This window comes from Synchiropus splendidus, chromosome 13, assembly GCF_027744825.2.
Source record: "Synchiropus splendidus isolate RoL2022-P1 chromosome 13, RoL_Sspl_1.0, whole genome shotgun sequence".
NCBI classification, from domain to species: domain Eukaryota; kingdom Metazoa; phylum Chordata; class Actinopteri; order Syngnathiformes; family Callionymidae; genus Synchiropus; species Synchiropus splendidus.
In genome coordinates this window covers 14182528-14206886 of record NC_071346.1, presented here as the reverse complement: position 1 = coordinate 14206886, position 24359 = coordinate 14182528, and the positions used below count along the sequence as shown (strand labels likewise).

Here is a 24359-nt window from a genome sequence, read left to right as displayed (position 1 = left end):
TTTAAAATATTAAGGAAATCACATGATTTTAATATTTTCATTTCAATCAGAAGTACGTACCGAATTGCTCTAGATTCTGTTTAGAATAAATGACTGGCCTCTCACTAGTTTTCTGGTAAGACCTCTCTATACATACAATCTTTGTAAGAAGGAAGGCGTTAACAAATCGGCCTCATGTCGACCGTAATTCTTTTTTCATATAGATTTTAATGGGATGAACAGAATAAATTATATTGTTTCTGTAATCAAGAAACAACTGCATCTGAGCGCACATTTGGTCATAAATATTTTTTGTGGATAAGATTTTGTTCCTGCTTATTGACTCGGAAGTGGTTTCCGTGACACGCACCTCGACTTCCGGTTTGTGTGACACGTCATTCCATCGGCGCTGAACCAGGAAACGTTGCTAACCAAGTCGGATCCGAATCAAGCCGCAGATATGTCAAACTCGGTGATATCCGTGATTTCTAGGTTTCTAGAAGAGTACACCTCCACGACGCCGAACAAGCTCAAAGTGGTGGACGCGTATTTGTTGTATATTTTACTGACAGGAGCGCTGCAGTTCCTCTACTGCCTCCTCGTCGGCACCTTTCCTTTCAACAGCTTTTTGTCCGGCTTCATCTCATGTGTTGGCTCTTTCATTCTGGCAGGTAGAACATATTTTGTTTTATGAAATGCACTAGTATATGCATTCATAATGAGCCACGGCTGTATAGTATTTTGAAAGTACTGTTTGCTGTGTTGCAAGCTAACTTCCGATTGAATTAAACGCGCTAGCTTTGCTGTGGCTAAACATGATGTGGAGAATAATGTTTCATGCTGTATTTGCTTTTTTAACATTGAGAACTGGTTGAATTTTTTTCATTTATCATATGTCGTACATGCTTACTTATGCAATAACAATGCATTAAAACGACGAATTCACTTGTTATGATATACAATTTACCTTCATTCATGAGACAATAAAAATGGACATAATATGTGATGATAATTCAGATTTCCCACAGTTGAGTGGATATCAAAATAGACAAAATATATCTTGATGGCTCACTTAAAGAATATAGTATAATTTATTGTTGTTGCAGCCATGTTTTTTTGGTTGTAGTCCATTAAACCTTTGATCTGTTCTATTTCACAGTGTGTCTCCGAATCCAGATCAACCCTCAAAACAAAGGCGACTTCCTGTCAATCTCGCCGGAAAGAGCCTTTGCCGACTTCCTGTTCGCTCACACTGTCCTGCATCTGGTGGTCATGAATTTCATTGGTTGAACCATCTTGGTCACTCAGTACGTGCACACTGAAAAGGTATACATCGATTTTTGAGGCTTTATTTTAATCATCAATCGGTCATCTTTCATCCTGTAATGATATTTTCATCTAAAGATATTTAATGTAGATTTTTTAAGTTAAAATGCAGTGGCTGGAACTTCATGAAGTAGTCACTTCCCTCTCAGGTGCCACTAGTTGGTACACACTGTTCTTCATTCCTTGTCTTGAAACATTGACTGAGCTCTGAAAATGAGGTCACCGCTTTCTGACGCTTCAGTGATACAGTAGCAAACACAGTTATTTTTCCTCAAAATTCACTCAATATGAAGTTGTAATTTGAACTGTTCATTTAACATATCTAAATTCATTTTCTTTTACATTGGCAGGAAATGCCTATCTATCGAAACTGGACCCTTTAACTCTCCTTTTGTGCGAATCAAATACTGGTTTCTGTTTCTGCTGTGTTATATTTGATACAATGTGTGTGCTGGTGAATATTCTAATGAAAAATGCTGTACTAATGGGGCAAACCTAAAATGAAAAAAAGCTAAATTTGTAAATAAGAAATTTACGTTGTCAGTTCTCAGTTAGTGTTGAATTGTTTTTAAAAATCAAATCTTGATGAAATGATTGTGACAGAAACTTTACTTTTTAACTAATGAAAAACGGCATTTCCAGATGGAAATTATTCTTTTATTTAAAGAACATTGTTATCATTTTTTTTAATTCAGTGAAATAGAGTTGAAACTAAACTAAGTCAAGTAATAAAAAAGACTCTAAAGAGCTAGCTGTTCAACATACACTTGGATGTTTTATTTTCTTTTCTAAGAAGAAAGAAATGCATTCTAAATATATTAAGTATGAGAAGTATTTCTCGCAGTGGCAACAGAACGTGTGCAGCATTTACTTGTGTTTTGTATCTGCGACTGCAACTCGGTTTCACTTCTACTGAATGTCTTGCTGAGCCCAATTTTTAGGCTGTGTGTTTCCTTCCAGACCTTTTCTCTAGTCATTTAGTTCATTCTAACTGCAAGTGGCACGTGCACGTAATCCGCAAGAAGTTATCTTAATTAAATCTCACTCATTTTGTTCCCTCTGTTGCTAATCTAAATAATGCTTTTGTTCTCCCCTCAGGTGAAGAGAATTCTCTTCTGTCTCCTGCCAGCGACCGGGCAAATGAAAAAGCCTGCAACTGATTCCATCTCGTGTTTTGCAGTTTTCCCTTCTTTGATTTCTCTTGTTCCTTTTATAAAAATGTCACATTTTGCATTGAAGCAACAAAATAAAACCTGATGACGATATTGGGTGACCTTTGTGGAATGTTCTTGAGCAGGTCAGGTTTTGATGTATTGTTCGACATATGTAATGAACTTATTTTCCTTGAGGAAATTGACCATATATATATAATATATAGCAGCAGGTTGTAAATCTGCATTTTGACACCATGAAAGTTGATTCATTTCAGTGGTTCCATTGTATGTCGTGTTATAAAGCCAAGCATGGCTTGTTTTTACCCAGTACCGGTCTTTTGACTGCCAGCGCACCAGACGGACAGCAGATGGCAGTAGCGTGATAGAGTTCCTAAAGCAAACTAGAGCTGTGAAGAGGCTGCTCTGCTGGGAATGAATTGTGGGGGAAGAAAAAACACATGGGTAAATCCAGTTGTCGCCACAGTCACATGAAATATGAATATATTTCAGTGATTCGATTATATACTCTGTGGAAATATTTTGATCATGATTAGGACTTTTGTTAGGCTATTCATTTGTAAGATAAACTTGCTGCCATCCAAACTTGCTGTTACATTACCACCTTCAGTTACAATTCACAGAAAGCACGAATGAATTGTTTCATTTATGTTGAAAGCATCGGGAAAGTTCTTAAAAGTTAAAGCCATTTCCTTATGGAACCCAATCTAACTGGAAGTGAACCTCCGGTTAAGGTTGACAGTGATTCACCTCTTCTTTTCACTGAACACAAGGCCAAAGAAGTTATTTTCTCTTCCTCTATCAGTAAAAAAAAAAAAAAAACAGAACAAGAAGTGATTCTTGCATTATTCTTGTGACCAATGGAGTGAATTCATGAATTAGCTTGGCTTGTAAATGTCTAAGGAATGGAACTACATGTTGCAGTGCAGCGCGTGAGAAGTGCCCTCATGCTCCCGACTGTGGCCTGGTCTCGCAAGCTGGCTGTGATCATCCAGGCGGTGCTCCAACGCAACCAATGTAATTACACAGTAATAACATGTAATAACACGTAAGGATTGTGAAATAACTGAGATAAGCACATCATGACATGACACTGATGAAAAAATAGTTTTGTCGTCCTGCTCTTTGTCCCAGCTCTGAGCTTTCACAAAAACTGGCAAAAACTTCTGGTATTTATTTACCAATGCCAATAGATACTGTTGTCTGTTTGAGGGTTGTTTGAGGAGGGTCACGGTTGCCTGGTAATTTTGTTATAATACAGAGCAGCTTCACAGTGTAAAGGATATTTTCTGTCAAACCTAGTTACTATTCAGTATATATAGAGGATATACAGTGATTTGCTTAGTTTCAGGACAACAAAAAAAGAGAAAAAGTTTAGGCTCTACAGCAAGAGGTTCATGAACGCAGTTGTAAAAGCTCAAACACTGGAAGATCACAAGCGCTTGCAACTGTGCGGCTCTGTGTTGGCAGCAGTTCTCAGCTGCTGATAACTTTTGTTTTCTCAAGCATTTCCAGGAAATGAACTACAGTCCAACCCCCCCTCCCTGCCCACTCTTCTCTTGTGTGACAAAAAAAAGTGTTGTGTAATCCCTTCCGTAAAGTGTCGCCATGAAGACGGGGTCAGAGAGACAGAGTTTATGCTGTAGATTTCGGCTGATAAACATTTATTTGAGAACATTTCCCTACTGTTCTCTGATTGTTGCTTTCAAGCAATGGCTGACATCAGGTGACTAATGTCCACACGTCTCATAAACGTGTCTGTGTGTTCCGGACTGTGAGCGGAAACTCTTTTCTGCACATCAGTTCTGGGAATTTATTTATACGCAGAAGCAGGAAACTGCCATGTGGTCCTCCTGTCATGCTACTAACACATGCGTGACAAGTTTGGAGACATCGTTGGAGAGGCCAGACTCAAGTAGTTTGGTCAGGTAGAGAAGAGAGACAGGGAACATCTTCTTGGAGAAAGGAGACTTGGGTGGGCAAAGTGCAGCCCGAGGGCCAGATGTGGCCCTCTGCCTGTATTTATGCAGCCCTCGTGAGAACAAAGCAACTCCGCAAAAGAAACCGATGTAAAGATGTACGGTGTAAATATAAGGATATAAGATATTAAAGGTCTTGGGGGAAAATGCCTTAATATACAGTGGCTTTTTGTCCCATATATGTTGTATTCCCCTCATAATTATGTCACCAATATTCACCTTGTCAAAAGAATGGACGAAGTTGACTAAGAAGTCCACCTACTCTTCATTGAAACATTGTTTCAAATCCTGAGATTTTAGAACAGAGAGCGCCATCTAGTGGGCTCTCAAAGTTAGAACATGTATCATGAAGCCTTATCAGCCCATCACGACAGTAAAGTAATAAGATGTTTTCCCTAATGTGACTAGATGTCAGATGTAGTAAACAAACCGTCTCTTGTCATTGTGTGGTATAGAGTCATGGGAAATGGCACAATGTCTCCTCATGCAATAAGTAGCCTATGGTTTTATGAACATCCCCACACTGTGCAAACCCTAACATGGTATATGGTATAACACTGGAGCCATGTTCAAAGAGTTCAGCAGGAATGATCACATCCTGACTACAAGGTTTCCCACAGGCAGCATGTTCTTTCAGTCTCTCTTCCGTGTTGAGCTAAGAATCTACAGAAACCATGAAGGAACAGGTTTGGAGAAACTGTTATATTGGAAAGTGTGGATGGCTGCATTCAAATGAGATCATCTGGCACCTCGGTGGTTAATGTTTGCTACATCTGGATCCAACTAATGGTCACGTGACCAAGTGGGAGTCAGAGCAGCGGTCACGCTCTGGTATCCACAAAAGGAAGCAACTTTCTAACACGGACTCGGACATTAAAGATGGTGAGGACATTCCTGCTGCTGCTGTTTGGACTCTCAACGTGGATCCCAGGTAGAGACGATCCGACCGCATCATGCTTGTGAATGTTTGAGCGTTTGAATACTGCGGCAGGGTTTTGTAACTGAACATTCTGGTGAAGTCTTTTGGCTCTGTTGATGCAGCAGAACACTCACTCTGACAAGAATAAACAAAAGAGTGAGTTGAAATGTGCATTGAAACAGTGAAAGAGTGGAAGAGAAGAAGGGAAATCTTGACAAATAAACATTGGCAACTCATGCCAATTCAGTTGCCTGCTGGCCTCAGTTTTCATGGCAAGTGAAGAGGACCTTTTCGGGGGAAATGAATCTTAACCCAAGTGTCGTCTTCCCATTTCCCACGCACCTCATTTTACGCTTTGAACTGTGTGGCTCTGTTTTATTTAAAATAACAACACTTTTTTTTATTAATAAGTGTTATGTCGTCTTTTTCACAACGCATTAGCAGATGTTTGACCCGTATTTTTGTGCTCCTCATTTCCTCCGATTCCCTCCTGCCACCGACCCCTGCCTTCCTCACCCTCCTGGAACAGGCCTCCTGTGCGAGGTGATCACCGACGGGGATCGTGAAGTGCTGGAGGGGAAATCTCTCACCATCTCGTGCCACTACGGACCTCAGTATGCCAGCTATGTGAAATACTGGTGCCAAGGCAAGACGCGGGATTTCTGCAGCACCCTGGCTCGCACCGACGACCCGGTGGTGGCCAATTCCAGCCAGAGGAAAGTGAGTATCAGGGACGATCCGGTGCAGCAGTTGTTCGTCATCACCATGAGGGACCTGAAGGAGTCTGACTCGGGGTGGTACATGTGTGGAGTGGAGATTGGGAGCGTGTGGCACGCTGATGCTTCCGCCTTCTCCTACATCAAAGTCATCCATGGTGAGAAACTGCAAAATTGCACCACTTGAATTTTTGATGTCGCTTTATATGTGCTGACAATGATGTCCACCAGAGGGCTCCCAAGTGTGGACAATTCCTGCCTTTTAGTGAATACAAAATTGTGTATTCAACAAGTCAAATGCACTAAACTCACATCAATATTTGTCATTGCTTCATGAATAAATAGCTACACAGTATGTGGTGAATATTTTAAGACAATCTAGTGGTGAAATATCTCGACAGTGTTTTGGCTAAATCTGACAGAAGAGTCCTGAAAAGCGCTTCATTTCTTTGCCAGGTTTGTCGGTGGTGAAGAAACAAGTGAGCGGCCATCAGGGCAGCAGTGTGCAGGTGGAGTGTCTCTACAGTCAGAGGTTCAGGTATATGCCAGTGTTGTTGCTTCTTCTCCGGGCGCTGTTTCAGTGACTAGAGGAGACAGACTGCACAGTCAGCAGAGGCGCCCCGACTGAGGAAACCAGGGGGAGGCCAAAGACAGGAAGCACTGTTCGACCTCCAGACGTTCCATTCTAATTCATTTATATCTATTGTCCGAGAGCAGCCTTGCAAGTTCAGCTTTTATATAATTTACAGGTTCATTCTCCACATACCTCCTCTCTCTCTCTCTCTCTCTATTAGTATTAGGGTGAAAAATGTAAATGTGGAAACAGTTTAATATCTATCTCTCAAACATACACATAAATAAAAATAAATAAAAAAAACACACATATTACTCAAATAATGTGAACCAAAAAAGTATTTTAGTTATTTTATTAATTGAATTTTATTAAGTGATTTAAGTTACATTTTTGAAACTTTCTGGTTCAGTCGAAAACAGTTTAACTTAGATGGGATTTTAGTGGTCGTGTGATTTGGATGTACAAATGTCGCCTTTTGATTCCTACTGCTCAGTGATGGGTCGATGTGGTGTCATGAAACAGTAGTGCAGGGTTGAGGAAACAGTGTCCTAATTTTCAGAGGCCACTAGATGGCGCTCTTGGTTTAAAACTTGCAATGTGAGGTTACATTGACTTGGTTGTTCAAGACCAAACCTTTTACAGCAGACAGTGCCATCTGCTGGCCTCTGAAAATCAGAACACTGTTTCATGAAACCCATCACTACTACTGCTGCTTCTGTGCTGCTGGTCATGTGACCCACTCCAGCAAAATACACAGAAAGTAGAAAACTGACTTTAACAACACACAATCAATTTACAGAAATAATCTTATGTGGTGACAGTGCTGTGTTTTTTCTTCTAGTGACAGAAGGCAGATGAATGTACTGTTTCACTTTTCTTTAAATATTTGCTTTATTTATGTTCTATAAGTTCATGGATGAGCACTTACACATCAATTTCTTTTTCACACACTCCCACAGTTTTTGGCATCTGATTTGCACATTTTTATGCGTCTAACATATTCATTGCCAAAAACTGACTTCTGAAATACATACTTTAGTTGAATGAAAAAATCAAAACATGCCTGAATTGTTATTATTAATACTGTCATTCTAGATGATTTTTTTTTCTTTTTTAAATTTTGGTTTATTTCTTTAATAGTCCTCTGTCTATTTAAGTGCTGAAGCCACAAACACGGGAACTGCAGTACTTTTAAGCTGAAATGAAACCATGCTTCTCCATGGTTGACCTGTCGTCTCCAGAGAAAGCCAGAAGAGATGGTGTCGTTGCGGCAACTGGAGCTCCTGCCGAGTGATTGACCCGAGAGAAAGATACCAGGATGACTCCCTCACCATCGTTGACAATGGCAACGAAACCCTCACCGTCACCTTGAAGAACATCCAGATGAACGCTGCAGGCTGGTACTGGTGTGGAGCTGGAAACCAGCTCAAATCTGTGGAGGTGGCAGTGAGCCGTCCACCTGGTGCGTTCCGACTTGACACACACTTTGTTTTTAACTAGTTACATTCACATCCATGACCCCGGGGAATGTAATTCCCCCACTAATCCGCCAGGTTCTTTGTAAAATGGCTGATATCGTGGAGCGAATGGTGTCATCAATCTTCCCAGCTGAAATGAGCCTTCGCTCAAGGCCCTTCTTGTTTTAAACATCCAACAGAGCAAAATATAAAATCGGTCCTGAAGCACCGTTTCACAGAAAATCCTCACGGCTTGACATTTTGGAACTTGTGTGACACATTCTCCATCTGCATGCGTCCTCTTTAATGATATGTTGTCTCCTCAGTGGCTGCACCAATCACGTCCGAGAACACGGCGAGCCGCTCGGAGGGAAACCCGCCTCCCTCCAAACCTGTCACCAAGGAGTTGTGCAGCAGTCGCTTGTAAGAGAGGTTTAAACCATGTCTTTGATGGCAGACGTGCTGCCGCTCTGCGTCGACAGAGTTTAATTCTCCAGAGCTGCAGGATTCATTTTGAAGGCTTTGACTGCTGAAATGACAATGAGGATATTTAAGCACCAGACTGAACCCATCTAATTTTCCCTACAAATCCAGGCGACAAGAAGTGTTTAACATAGATGAATGGAAACAAACAAATCCTTGACCCCAAACACTTGCCACCCGTCGGCACACTGTAATGAAGAGCGATAAACACACACAGAAAAACAGGGAAAGCAGACACTTTTCATGAGCAGCAAATGGAATCAGGTGCCACCGGTGAGATGATATTTAGCATGGCTGTGTGTGTGTCTCAGCCGATTTTAGGGACCCGAATGTGTAATTTTATTTTTTCATGTCAGTTTAAAAAATGGCCGCCTTCAGGACTCCTGAGTCGCTATGTGTCGCTGACGTTTCATGACACAGTATTGAAGGTATTTAAAGAAACCTCACATCATTTCTAAACCAAAAGCACCATCTAGTGGTCTCTGAAAATTAGGACACAGTTTCATCAACCCTGCAATGCTGTTTCATGATACCTCATCTACCCATCACTACTCCTGAGGTCACAAACCAAGTGACTTGAGTGGAAGGTGAAGTATGAAGAAGGTCTATTTTTAATTCTAAACTACTCAGAACCAGATGAACATTGAATGAACATGAACAACGTGATCAATACAACACGTATGTACAACAGTATGTTTTCATTTCTTCTTAACAAACAACAGCTGGCTAGCAACCAGGCTAACGTTAACATCGTCATACCTCGAACCGATCTATCACCGCAACATCGCGGTGGTGCCGGCTTCGGCTGTGCATTTCTTCTCCCTTCGGTTCACCAAACCAAGTGAGATTATCAGCGCCGATGCAAGAGGTTGCAAATACGTTGGTGCTGGCATTTACAAAACATCTCCAGCACTCGATATGCAGGAAACAAAACACAGCACGGCAGCCAGTGACACGTTGTCTTTATGTGTGACGTGTTAGGGACGTCAGTCACTTCACTTCGCAGTCGGGGGGCACTTCATAGTGGAGGGCACTCAAAACCAAGCGCTAGTGTTAAGTGCTAGTGGGAGGGTGAGGAATGGGACACAGCCTTACTCATTGGTTCCATTAGATAATTCATATCCGTGTATCAGTGTGATGGTTGAACAACAACACCATCCTGAACATGCATCATACACAGTCAACATGGTGGAGATTCATTTGACAAGTTTCTGGATTCAATTAATCCAGAATAAAATTAAAAATTTAATAAAATTTAAACTTTACATAGCTGCAGATCACCTGGTCCAATTTTAGCTTAACTGCAATAGCTTGAGCAAGTGATGAACAGGTAGCATAGTCCGACTAAGAGAAATCCAAATTTTGCTACCATAGTCAAACTAGGTGCGTGCATGGATTTGAAAACTTTTTCAGGAGAAATTTGGTTTTCTGGGTTGCCTAGTAACCTTTAAATCCTGCAATGGACAAGTCGACGTCTCACAAGAACACATTAATCCAATGGTAAAAACTAGAGGCGGGTTAGCTAGGTTTCACGAAACAGTGTCCTGATTATCAGAGGCCACCAGATGGCACTGTCTGCTGTAAAATGTTGAGATTTGAACCATTAATTCAATACAACACAGCAGAACACAACCTTTCTAATAAAACAGTGTTGCAGAGAGTGATGCATAGCAGCCCAGTCTAAATAAAGCTCAAGTTTCGGGGCTTCCATGAGTCAATGGTCCCCTTAAACAAACACTGAATCCAGCAGCGTCTAGTTGTCAAAGTTCATCTGGATCCAGATGCCCAAAACCCACTTGTTGGACTCTTTACATGAGGGGTCCAAAAACTGACCCTTGCTGTGGAGTCCAGCCTCCTGTGAATGGGTGCAAAATAGAATTTGAAGATAAACATTGGACTCATGTCATGAGTCAGTCTAAAAAGCTATGAGGTCCAAAGCCCGGAGGGAAACATCACGTCGATTCACCAAAGCGTTTGCATTCATTGAACATATTTGTCCCAAAATATTCTCATTAATTTGATGCGCTGAGCATTTGTTTGTTTATTTTATCTAGCGCTTGTTTGATGCAGTAACTGAGCGTGTCTTGCAGTCTGTCTGTGGAGTCGGTGATGCTGTGCGTGTCGGTGCTGCTCCTAATTGGCTTGGCCATATTCGCCACGAAGATGTGGAAACTGCACAGTGAGGCTGCTCTTTTCCTTTTCAAAACCCACACGCTGTCTGTCCTTTACAAAGCGAAATCCCCAGATGTAACGTAAGCCTCTCTTTCTCTCCGCCGCCAGAGAACGATGTGCTGCTCAGAAACAACAAGGGTGTGAGTTCAGGACTTGCGGTAAATTCCTCTCCATGGTTTCCATATAGGCCAACGTGACTGAGCTTTTAAGGAGTTAACCATCTCTTGTTTGCCCCTGCAGGAGTACTCGGATGATGCCTGCAACCTGCACAATGCCACTGTGCTTTTTCTTAATACTGATTCTCCAAAAGCACAGCTGTGCTGAAGTGTAAACAAACACAGTGCTTTAAAAAAGGAACGTGATCCTCCCTCTGTTGCACATAACAAAGATGATTGCTGTTTTGTTTTTTTGCTGCTTTGCTCTCAGTATTGTCTCTGGATTTTTATACTGTTGCCTTCTATCTTTGAAATAAATTGGCTTTGAGACATATGGAATCCATTTATTGCTGCTGTACAACAGACTTGTAGCTTCAGGTGCAGCAGACGCTCCATTCTGCATGTCTGATGGCAACTGGATGAAGTGATGGAACGTTGTTTTCAGGTTATACAGTGACAAAAAACTGAGGGGATTGTCATCGATACCAAGGAGGTAGCAGATGAAAAACAGTGGCAGATGTAATGTTTAGATGCAGAGATTGAGGTCTCAAATATGGCCGGCAGCGACTGGACTTTGACTGAATGAGATCATTGTCCGAGATAAGTTTTAATGGACCTTATTGTACCTTAATAAAAAATAAAAATAATAAAAAATAATAAAAACAATTCTAAATGTTCGCAAGTTTACGGAATGGCAAAAAGCTCAAGAGGAATGGAAACAAATAGAAGGAACAACATGGACTATAACAACGGCTGCTTGTGTTTCCCCCGGACAGAAAATAGTAAAGCGCACCAGTCTATAAGTCGCAGGTGCAGTGGTGCTGCCTGTCGTGGTGCACCCGGCTTAAAGATGCGTAAGTATCACTTTTAAACTACTTTTGAAAACAGGGTCCAGCATGGACACTGACTCATGAAACAAATTCGGCAATGTCCTGAACTTGAACCATGAACTCCTCACATCTTTTATTTACATTGAAGAGTTCAAAATGCTCTGTTTTCGCCTGCGTGTCCGAAGTTCCGACACCATAGCCGGTCTCAGCTGATGCTTCTCGCCCCCCCAGGCAATTGCCTCTGTTGGCGAAGCAGCGGACATGCGGGCCAAAACAGCGCATTTTGGTAAATAGAATTTCCTCAGTTTATGTGACATGGCTCAATATATGGCTGCATGATGCTCTTGAACCTGTAAAAACCCATGTTGCTGTATAGCCACTCTTCACTGTAATAAAGAGGGTGATGTTGGGGCGCACTTGATCTAAACCCAACCGGTTTTTCACCACCTTCGCCCCAGAGCATCGACTACAGCTGATTGACAGGTCGCTGGAGGTCTAGACAGAATCAAAAACAAACTGTTCGTCATATAGACGTCTTGGTTTGAAATGGCCAGCGTCGAGACACTTTTTGCTTTTATTTTGCTTCTTCTGGTTTTCTAGTGTGCTGTTTCCGTTTCCTGTTTCCTGTCCAACTACACAGCAGCACAGCTGGAACCTATCCGCTACACTGATTTCCACACCTTGGTTCCAGTCTGTGTTGCTAGATGGTAGACTTTGTTCCTCAGTACGATAACTTTTAGATTGTCCAAGTGTGTGTTTTCTGCCATCTTGTTGGTTTGCTTCTGTAGCTAACCTTTTGTTTCCTCATGTTGGCTTTCTTCCTCGTGTATGTGTATTTATTTCACCACGGAGCGCTTTACATTGTTTGGGCCTGGTGAGTTCATCCGTGTGCGTCTTGTTGTTATGTAGGCTTGACTTCATTTGCCTATTTTCTATTACAGGTTTATTTCCCCACCTCTGTGTGTTTCCCTCGCTCCGTGTTTAGGTGGATGACGTTCTTGGTGTTTTCATTTCCTGTTCGTGCCCTGTTTTCTGTATTTTCTTTGTATTAAACCCTGAATTGATCCTTGTTGTTCGAGTCCTCTGTACACCAGCAGCAATTTTTTGCGCTTGGGTCTGTTCTCCTGAGCCACCATGACAGCACAGATCATAGCTCTTAGTTCAAACACCATTATTTTTGTTATTTTTACAAAATAAAACCCTTTTTTAGGTTATACAGAGAACTTCAGTGTCTGACTACTGTCTGAATATAACCATTGGCCACATGTGTGATTTAATATTCATTTAAAACTGGACCGTATCTTACCGTTCCAAACACTCATAACATGATTTCAGAGTAATATGTTACTGTACCTAGAACTGGATGAACATTGCTCTTCCACACAAAGTTAAAGGAAGACCATGACAGGGTTCTTTTAAGAGGTGAAGGGTCTCTGTCCATATATGCAAAATGCCCAATAAATTCAAACCCTTTTTCATTGCAAATGAACAAGTTGTATTCTTCCTTCAGCAACAATGTTTTTCATGATCATTACCTGACACTGGCAACATTTATACATCACAGACTTCACTTCCATTTTCTATTAATAACTCAAAACATTTGCCTTACAAGTGAATCATGAAAAGCGGGAAGGACACGCCTGCCAATGTTTGATATAAAACTTGAATCGCTAACAACCTACACGCACTCATTACAGCGGTATTTGAATAAATATGAACATGGACGCAGGCTGTTGAGCGTTTGAAAGACTCACAAATGAGACGGAAGTCACACTTCATGCTCTCACAGTCTGGCACCTCCAATGGAGCATGAGAAGAGATGACTTCTTCAAAATATGAATCGCTGTAATACATCAGCAATGACTATCGAAACATGCAAATGGCATCACGTACAAACCAAACAGCCGTAATATGCAATACATTAGAGTAGAGAGGGAGCGAGTCATTGTAGCATATGCAATACAACTTTGCTCATCACCCGACCTTGGTTGACTTAACTGAGGTGTCACCATCTTTGCCCTAAAGCTGGACTTGGATCACTGCAAACTGGACTGTTTTTGTATTGTTTCGTGAGACAGCTTTTGAGTCAGAGTTCTGAGTCCTGGTGGAGTCATTCATGGTTTGAAATTCCTCAACCATGTCTGTGATTTGGATGTAAAATAAAGTTATTCAGCATTTCTATCTCAGGATTCTCTTAAATGGGTATTTCTAAGTGCCTCTAGTTTTAGTAGAAATATTTTTCATATTTGTCAAACTGTTAGTGATTGACAAGCAGGTGAAATGTGGAGTGTTCAGATAAGACAAGTAAAAAAAAAAAAACTCCCCAGTGAGCGGAGATGGAAGATGGGGACACGTCAGGGTGTGGACATCTGTGGGAGGTTTTCAATTTCTCCTAAAATGTATCGATAAATATTCATGAAACAAAACGGCAATTGCAGCGTCGGCCTGCTGAACCTCATTATTCCAGATTTCAGAAGAGGAGGACTTCGCTTTGCCCTCACTTTGTCCTTGACCAGCTGCTACTTGCCTTCAGTTTCACAGTTTCAGATCAGGGACAATTTTGATACTCTAACAAGGAAGCAACTTGCAAGATTTGATATTATCCTGAAATTATGCCACTGGCTTCCTGCTGCTTTAAGGAGTTGAACATGTCATTGTTTTTAAATGCCTTGATGGTTTGACCCCTCATACCCACGTCTCAGGCAGGTCATCTCCCCAGCTGCTCCCACGCTGCCCCAGGACCTACCTTGAGCTTTTTCTGTGTGTGGTCCCTGACTATTTGTGAAAGGCTGATGAAGCTTCATGAAACAGTGTCCTTATTTTCAGTGCTCACCAGATGGCACGCTTGGGTTAAAATTGATGTGAGGTGTTGTTGAAGCGGTTACTCAAATCCTGAGATTTTACAGCAGAGTCCCATCTAGTGGGCTCGGAAAATAAGGACACTGCTTCATGAAGCCTCATCCTCACATGACTACCTACTATAGGACAGACTCCCTGCACAGTCACCTGAGCACTTTAAATCCAAGCTAAAGTCACATCTCCTTTCTTTTAATACAGCGTAAGCACCCATTTTATTGTTTTTATTGTATTGCTTTTTATCCTTTTGTGTTGTTTATGGTTTTATATAAAGCTTATATTTTGAATTTTATTAACAGCTTATTTTTGTCATTTTTTCCCTGTATTGTTTTGTTTTTAATTGTATACTACTTACATATTGTATCTGTTGTCTCTTATTGTTACGTAAAGTCATTTTGTTCTTTTGAAGATTGATCAAAAATCATCAGTGTCTTATTAGAAAATAGTTTGTTTAACAAAGTATTGTATGGTAAACAGTAGTGATGGGTAGATGAGGTGTCATGAAACAGTATTGCAGGGATGATGAAACAGTGTCCTAACTTTCAAAGGCCACCAGATGGCGCTCTTGATTTAGAAATGATGTGAGCTTTCATTGAATTATTTGTTCGAGTCAAAACAGCAGACAGTGCCATCTGGTGGCCTCTGAAAATTAGGACACTGTTTCATGAAACCTCATCAGCCTTTCAATACTGCGTCATGAAACGTTATCTACCCTTTAATGCTGTAACACGCAACCTCATCAGTAAACAACCTTTGTGTTTCAGAGGTGTGTCTCCACCGGCCAACTGCACTGTAGAAAGTCTTGTATTAACAGCAAAAAGTTGTAAAGTTTCAACATAACAAGGTGACAGCACAATGACAACTTACAATAGAATGCAAAGCGGTTTATTTGAGAAGGTGTTTTACGTTTGCATTTAAACCAGATATCGCTGTATCTTTTGCAAGAGCGTGTTTACAAAGTCACATTAGAACGTTGAGATTACGTCTCTGCAGTATATCAGTGAAACGCAGTATGTCTGTGAATTTGAAAACAAAGTATGGCCACTTCAGTTGCAAGACCATTGTTTTGAAACAGCCATCTTTTTCTCATGATGTTGCAGGCTAAATAGATGATTGTGTCACACAGAGCTTCATGTCTGTGAAAAGTGTTTACCATCGCCAGGCTATTATTATACCATTAGTTTGCTGTACTAAATCAGTAGATGAATCATGATAAGCAACAAAGACAGAGAATGTCAGTGTTTTGTAGTGATGGGTAAATGAGGCATCTTAAAGCGTTTTGACACAATGTCACACTGTGCTGTGTTGATACTGTGTCACTGAATACTGACACTTGCTGGACATTAAAACTCCCTGCAGGTTGCAAGTTATATTTGACATTTGTTCGTGTAACAGAAATGTGGCGCTCTCAAGGGGATAGCCACTAAAGCAAGCGGCTGCATTCTGTGCCGGTGTATCACGAACCTCTCTCCTTCTTGAGTGCTTCTAAATATTCCGCTTCTTCTGAACAGCTCGGCTACAGTATCATAATGTGAAAAACGTTTACCTTCACCTACTTCTGCTGCTTATCCGGGGTCGGGTCGCGGAGGCAGCATTCGGAGCAGGGAAGCCCAAACTTCCTGGTCCGCACAAACCTCCTCCAGCTCTTCCCGGGGGATCCCGAGGCGTTCCCAGGCCAGACCGGAGACATGATCTCTCCAGCGAGTCCTGGGTCTTCCCCGGGGTCTCCTCCCGGTAGGACATGCCCGGAACACCTCCCCATGGAGGCGTCCAGGGGGCGTCCGAATCAGATGCCCGAGCCACCTCAGCTGGTTCCTCTCGATGTGGAGGAGCAGCGGCTCCACCCCGAGCTCCTCCCGGATGAGCGAACTCCTCACCCTATCTCTAAGGGTGCGCCCAGCCACCCTGCGGAGGAAACTCATCTCAGCCGCTTGTATCCGCGATCTCATCCTTTCGGTCATGACCCAAAGCTTGTGACCATAGGTGAGGGTGAGAACGTAGATCGATCGGTAAATCGAGAGCTTCGTCTTGTGACTCAGCTCCCTCTTCGATACAGCGACCGCATCACTGCTGTTGCTGCACCAACCCGTCTATCATTCTCACGCTCCCCTTTTCCCTCCCTCGAGAACAAGACCCTGAGATACTTAAACTCCTCCACTTGGGGCAAGAACTCTCCACCGACCCGGAGAGAGCAAATGTTCGTGTGGACATTCTCTGAAATAAATGCGTTATTCAAAATGCTCCCACACTCCCTTGAAGCTGCCCCTTAGATCCACAAAGACGTTCACAAAGAACCGTGAGATTAGATTGTTGCAGCAGTTGCGTCCTGTTGACAGAGGCGTTTTCCTATAAACACAGTTTGGTGCGTTTTTGGCGAGTCGACAGAGTCATGTGATTGTCTGAGTTGAGAGGGGAAGGCACAGCACCACCACCGAACTGACCAACAGTAGATGAAGTGAGTAACTTGAGCCTGAATAAATGTTTTGAAATGCCACTGTTTTAAGTTCACATAGTATAAAGTAGTCGTTTCCTACCAACGGATCCATGAACTATCTTCTATAATTCAGGTGACTGCACTCCTCAGTGGTTTCGAATCATTCCTGCAATGTTTGCGTTTCATTCCTTTGCCATTGTAGCTCCATCTGAGAACCCAGGAGGGTGCCTTGAATGACCACAGGAAATAACACCCATTTGCCGAAGGGAGAAGAAAAGGATCCATGAATGTTTTATTTGTGGATATTTCTGCCGGTGCAAAACTACTAGTCAAAAAGAGGATGTTTTTCTTTTTTTTTTTTTTAAGACCAGGCTTTCCAGTAATCTGCCATACTGCTAGAGACAGCAGAAAAAACATTCAGGGCTTTATTTCTTGCTTCGCCCCAAATATACCCCGCTCTGGCTTATAGTGGATCCTGAGTGAATCTGTTCACTGGGCTTGATATTGATCTCTCTGGACATGATGTTTCTTCCTGACATTGTCATAGTACTTGAGGAGGAGAGCAGTCAAACCTCATCACCCATTACACATTTTCTTCATTCCAGCAGAGTATTATCTTTAAAGTCTTCGGTGTCTGATAGTTTACACCCAGAGCATCAAACTCAGACAGGCAGAGGGCAAACATTTGAAACAGTCATTGGCCAACCAACAAGATGAAGCAGAATCAGTAGACACATGCACAGACATTATGGGTTGCTGGGAAGACAGAAAAAAAACGTGCACCTGTCGCAAAAAATATTGTTGATAAGTTTGTTCATTTTTATTTACAAACCTTCCGAAGATGTCCCCATTTATTCATGTGTCCGGTCCCATGATTTCTGCTAAAGTCGAGGACAGGCTCGAAATGTGACTTCAACACAACATGCAACCGAATTGTACTTTATTCTACTTTAATGTGTAATTTATTGATGTTAAACAATCCAAGAGGCACATCGCAGAGGAACTGTAAGAGCTAAAGTGTTTTGTTGCTGCGTTTCATTTGGTATCGTTTACGCTGTTAGTGGTTTGTTTGTGGTTTAGTGCTATATAAATATATATAAATGTATATAATTTGAAGGCCATTATTGTCTTTTGGAGCGGACAAATGTTCTTTCGTTGGTGATTGTATGTTGGCATATCGAGGAATTCTTGATGCTCCTGAGCCCATAAGAGTTTGCGATTTTCAATAAAGAAAAGTTCCACGGCACAAGCTTCAGTTTGGTTTTTCCTTTTTGATTCCTGTCGGAGAGAAGCTCGGGGAAAATGTTCGTACGGCTGTGCTGTTGATCGCAAAGAACGACAAAGCAAACACTCAGGACCAAGGTGGAACGAGTCAGAAAGGAAACACCGTCCACAACACTAACCAGGTAGCAAGCTATTGGAGTTTGCTACAGGAATACAGGAACAAAAGGTTACAGATTACAGATAAGTTAAAGCACTGACCAAATAACCAAATAACAAGGTTACTTACTGTGCATTTTAACTAACAATTAATATACTGAACAATCCGAAAAATGAGTGGGAGGGGCTGTGGTCCAAGTCAGGTGGAACGATTCCCACAAGAAGTCAAATAAATTCCCTGTCAGACAAGTTACTGCATTTGGGCAGAATTGATGATAGAGTCCTTGGGGAAGATGGGGAAAAACAAGGCTCCAGAAGGGAGCCATATTACATTCTGCCTCACAACACAAGAGCTTCTGAATGAACTGTAATATTTTCTAGCATTAAACAAATGAATAAAAAGACTGCTAATTTTGAACAACTTTATGTATTTACTGTAGCGCTCAAGCAGGCCACATAACATGAGTCGGCAGGCCAGATTAGGCCCCCGGGCCTTGCGTTTGACACAGAGTTTACACATCCAGTCCGGACTCTCTGCCCTCTGCCACAGGTCTCCAATAACTTTGCCTTTCAATACACTGCATTCCAGAGGTCTCTCAAGGTTTCCGCCTGTTAGAGGGAGTTTTTCATGTCGGTGAAGAGCAGCACAGTTATTAGACATGAAGAAATGGGATCTTCAATCATAGAAGAGAAATCACTAGGTCCCCACTAGGGCTTTCTTCCCAGATACAAATACCTCCACTAAAATATTCATCGTAATAATGTATTGAATTATGCATCTCTACTATTTTCCTTTTTTTTCTGGGACTTTTAGCAGATTAATCATGATGAATTAATGGCAGACATGAAATGAATGAATCGACACCAATAACAGAGATGAATTGCTTAAATGTGGGGAATATTTTTCAGCACACCGTGTGATGTCATAACAAAAACAGCCACCATTAGGTTGACTAAATAATACAGGAAATTTAGGTTTAAAAGGAAGATTCATTTCACATTCATTTTAAATTTGATCGTCCTGGTATCAAATATGAAAATGTGTTTTACTCATTTATTTATTCATTTTTGTTGCATCGATAACACATGCGCTTTGTTTATAATTCACTATTTTTCAGACATATTCAGCTGAATTTATTTATTTTCTTGAAAATGTATTATCAGATCAGTGTCTCCACTTTATACCTTTGTAATTACGATTATTAGAATCATGAAAATGAAAACATTCTCAGCTTTTTCTGCTTCATAGGACAGAGCTCAGTTCCTGTGCTCACATCTACACCCACCAAGACGGTGGAATGATGAACCTCACGTATGAAACTTGAAGACTGAGGCAACCTCAGCGGTTAGTTTGTCCTCCTCATGTAACTCATAGATAATGTAGACATAGCTTTTAATTGGAAAGTGAATGGTGAGACGCTCGGAGGATGTGGGGTGTGTTGGATTTTAGACTAAAGCAGGGATTTAGCAGAGTTTACAATGACAATGAATGCCGAACTAACCTTGGGGTGGGAAGTTTCTTTAAAGCTTAGTGAATGAGAGCTAATTCTTCAGTGTCTGTGGGAGGATTCACACATTACTTTATTAACTTACCCAACAGATGGAAAGGACCAATTTGGTTTCATGTTAATGTAGAAAAGTCATATACATTATGAGATGTTTTCTTTGTGCCATCATCAGAAAACAATAACCGCAATGTGCTACTGCGATCCAGCGTCGACCTTTCTCCTGCTTGTAATGTAGAGCTGCCATCTTTCAGCCCTTGGAAATATAGATCTTGCTCCAGCGTCCCCTATAGCGGCGTGATGTGATGTGCTTATATATAATAGCTAAACGCCAGCTCGAGAGATATTGGAGAAAACACAAGCGCGCAAAAACAAATCAATACCCATTCACAGCCGTTACAGTTGAATACCTGCTCAGAGTACATAACCAGTGATAAAGATGAGTGTGCTGGTTTAGGGTCCCGTGGGAATTGGGCTGTAAATATTCCAGTCAGAAATAACTAACTGTAATGGGCAATGATTCTCAAGAGATTTTTCTGGGGAACATTTAAATAAAATGTGAGAGTGGAATAAAAGAACAGTCAAGAGGAGCTGTGTGGTTTTTAGTAAGGCGTTGAAACATATGAGCCTTGAAGGCTTATGTAGTGATGGGCCGATGAGGCTTCACGAAGCATCAGTCTCACTCTCTGCTCTAGAATCATTGGATTTGAGCAAGCACTTCAATGAAACCACACATCATCATTTAACCCAAGAGTGCCAGTTAGTGGGCGCTGAAGTTAAAGACGCTGTTTCATGAAGCCTCATCAGCCCAGCACTGGGTTCATGGGAGTTTTGCCCAACCAATGTTTTGTGGCCAGCATCATTTCCAGTGTGTGTTGGACTCCACCAGGTTGTTATTGCAAGTCATGTTTAGTCTTGTTAAGTTAGAGCGAGACGCGTTAGTTTTGTTTCCGTTGTCTTGATCTTGTCTACTTCCTTTTATTTTAGGTTTTGTCTCATCTTCCTGTGTGCACCTTGTCTGTCTTGACCATCTTCCTCTTGGCCTATTGTCAGAGTCCACTAGATCTCTCACTCTAAAATCATTGGATTTGATCTTGTGAGTCAACCCGAGTCCACGTCATGAGTTTAGTTGTCTAGTGGATGATCCTTCCTAAGTGAAGCACATTTTGAAGGAGTTTGTAATGTTTTTGTTATTATTTATATTTCATTCTTCTTCTTCCATTCTGTTTCTAGAATAAACCTGAACTTGTTGAACCTCTCCTGCACTGGGTTCCGCGGATACTGTACATGCCAACAAGCAACGCGGAAGGCAGACCAAGATGGCAGCATACCGAGGTCTTGTTCATGAGTGACGAATGGGTGAAGTTGTCATTGAGGTACCTCAGGTATCTTTATTGATGGGCTGATGAGGCTTCATGAAACAGTGTCCTAATTTTAGAGCCCACTAGGTGGCAGTCTCTGTTTTAAAATGTCAGGATTTGGACAACTGTTTAACTGAAAGCTCACATCAATTTTAACCCTAGACCGCCATCTAGTGGGCTCTGAAAGTGAGGACGCTGTTTTATGAAGCTTCATCTGTCATCGTGACAAGGTGCCTGCTGAATACTGTGAAACTGGACAGAGTCAAATTGGTCAGACCAATTTCTTGGTGGTCTTGGTGAGGCTGGGCCACAGACCGGCAGAGATGCATCCGGGATGATACAAGAATCCAGTGCTTATCAGACTGAACTGAATGTTGGTTGCTTTTGCTGGACTCTAGTCGAGAGTTGATATCAAATATCTTCAATATGCCACGAGATGATGTTTGCTTTAGAGAGGTTAAAGCAATGCCACTCAATTAAATGGAGTACGGAGGCATGTGCCCTATCCGACTTTCCATCTGTGCAAAATGGTCAGTGCTTCAAAGCAGCTTCCTCAATGAAATATTTCCTTTCACTGCACACTTATGTATAAGTAGAGTTGACATCATGACATCGTCTATTCATCTGCATATAAATTACTACTCTTCTTCGCATCAGGCCTCTGGAACAGATTTATACTGCTTTTGCCGAGCAAGCTTTTCTCAGCCTCGCTGCACAATAACCCATTCAGATTCAGTACAGACCGTCAAAAGTGTTTATCTTTGACTGACATTGTTATTCGTGTTTATTTTGCGTCCTGCGAGTGTATGCTTGAGTTTTATCTCCCACCGAGGAAAAAGCAATTGGCTTCACAGTAAAACCCTGACATATGGTTTATGCTCGGGCCGACGGTCAGCGGCGGCGGCGATGTTTTCAGAGGTGGGCCGCCTCACTGTTGACGGTCGCCACTTAGCAGTTATCACAGGCGCTGCTGCCAAGGTCTGCAGTCCTCAACGCATGTCCACGCTTTTCGCTCTGACACACGCCAGCTGCGTATCAATGGAAGAACAGAGTCCGTTGTGAAGGTGAGGGACGAAGGCCAACACTCTGCATCATTGAGACCTGAGTCTAATTGATGAAGATGTCGGCTTTATTTACTCTGTGCATTTGAATGTGACAGTCTTTGGCAGCAGAGCTGCAGCAAGTAAGGGACAAATGTCCTTTGGCAAGATCTGTGGCTAAAACCATCAGCAAAAGCAGAAAATATATGTCCCTATAGTACAGAAAAACTCTCTGTTGTAACAGTCACGGGTGGAGCGAGGAATTGTAACAATAAAATATATTTAACTGCTGTACTAAAGAACATTTTTCACTCATCTAAAATCGGTTATTGTTAACGTCCCCATACTTTCCCTGTGGAGAACAAAATAAAACCAATGGAATCACCTGCTTGCTTCAGGGTGATGGATGACGGGGATATCAACAACAAAATCACTAGCATAAACTTGTGGAAAACACATCCCCCTACAACATCAAGTACCTTTGATTCCAACGGAGGTACTGTCATTCAAAATTTTCTGAAAAAGCACTTTATGGTAATGTCATCTTTGAGCAGGAAAGAACTCATTTTGACCGTGTTATTTTTGCCGATTTATGTACATGTTCAAAGTGAACTTTTAAATATTTTGGGCAACCTTGGACTAACTCAGCAGCTGCAAGCTCTAACTCATAACACAGGTCATAAACAGGACTGGTACAGCAACAGCGTGCATAGATCTGTGCTGCTGTGGTGGCGGTCGTTGTGTAAGTGTAAGCAGAGGTGAGATGATAAAGTTATGTATTTGATAACTCCCATATATTATTTACCACAGCCTGAACGCGCTATAAAGTGTGAAGGTATCCCCAGTAAAAGCTCACAAAAGAGAGTGTAGACAGGTTAATGGTGGAAAACTAAACTTCAGGTTTATAGTGACATTTAAAAAGAGAGTGTTTCTATCAATAACAAGGTCCTCTAAAGGGCAAGACACTCTTTGTCTCTCGGAGCTCCTCAATTAAGAGAGCAACAGCAACATCTGAATCCCACAATCCCTTCACTTTCAGTCCCACTTGAACTGCTCTCAAGCAAGTCATGCCATGTTTCTACGGAAAGGATTCCGAGAATAACAGACAAGTGGCGGTTAGATGTCGAGCAGCATAGCAACATTATCTACAGAAACTAGAACATGTTTCACTCTTGGATCACTGGCAGACGTTTTTGGTGACTTCTCAATGTCAGAGAGGCAAAACTGCTGCCTCTGTTGTCAGTGACTGGCAGCCCTAAGATGATGGTGTAAGACTGTGGAACACAGCGTTTAACTGCAGTTTGAGTTGAGCTTAGCTAGTGACATGGTAGTGTGTCGAAAGGCCCCGTCAAATCTATTATACTTTCTCCATATCATACAATTACATGGTATGATTTGACACTATTATTATTTTTAAAGAGATGAAGGAATGTACTGCTCTGGCCTCTGTTGAGCAGGTCAGTCTAACCCTGTCAGAACCTGAGGAGCGGTGGAGTGGAAAAAATGGACATGAATTGTCCTGTTCATTTCTGCTGGCAAAGATGGACTCAGCCAACCAGTCAGTCGGTGACAATTCAAGGCTACCCAGACACCTGAAGAGCATGTTGATGGAGGTCAAACTGTATTCTTTTTCTAAAGGACTGGGTGGAGTGACCTTTAATACAGCAAGCTAAAACCATGCTGGAAAGTGTCGTTCCACTCTGCTGAACTCATTGTAAAAGAACCAGACGTGGGTTACAACCGTTTGAACCTCGACAACAAAGCCCTCACGATTCAGAGGACAAGGCTTGGATGGAGGGGTGGGCTGTCGTCGAGCCTGCTGAATGGGGTTGGAGTTTGATGGTGTTTCACGTGGAGCTCTAAGAGTGAAGGAGACATGTGAAGGTAGAAAGGGTGCAACATGGATTTGTCGTCAGGCGCTGCCGATAAAGTCGAGTATACCATGCCATAACATATTTATAAAGCACTTGAAGATCAGCCGTGCCATTGTATAAGAGCCAATGAGTAAAAGTGCATAACAA

At 41.8% G+C, this 24359-nt stretch overlaps 2 protein-coding genes across 2 annotated transcripts; both read left to right on the top strand.

Annotated features, from left to right (window-relative positions):
- The first annotated feature begins 363 nt into the window (after positions 1 to 363).
- Positions 364 to 2570, top strand: dad1 (defender against cell death 1). Its single transcript, XM_053883771.1, has 3 exons — positions 364 to 650; positions 1139 to 1305; positions 2404 to 2570. Exons 1-2 carry the CDS (start codon positions 440 to 442, stop codon positions 1267 to 1269), a joined length of 342 nt encoding a protein of 113 aa, XP_053739746.1. The 5' UTR covers positions 364 to 439; the 3' UTR covers positions 1270 to 1305; positions 2404 to 2570.
- A 2653-nt stretch (positions 2571 to 5223) lies between these two features.
- On the top strand, positions 5224 to 11264 carry pigr (polymeric immunoglobulin receptor). The gene is made up of 8 exons (XM_053884237.1): positions 5224 to 5387; positions 5905 to 6249; positions 6548 to 6629; positions 7907 to 8127; positions 8449 to 8545; positions 10696 to 10784; positions 10886 to 10935; positions 11018 to 11264. The coding sequence occupies exons 1-8, from the start codon at positions 5336 to 5338 to the stop codon at positions 11099 to 11101; spliced, it is 1020 nt and encodes a 339-aa protein (XP_053740212.1). The 5' UTR covers positions 5224 to 5335; the 3' UTR covers positions 11102 to 11264.
- The last annotated feature ends 13095 nt before the right edge of the window (positions 11265 to 24359 follow it).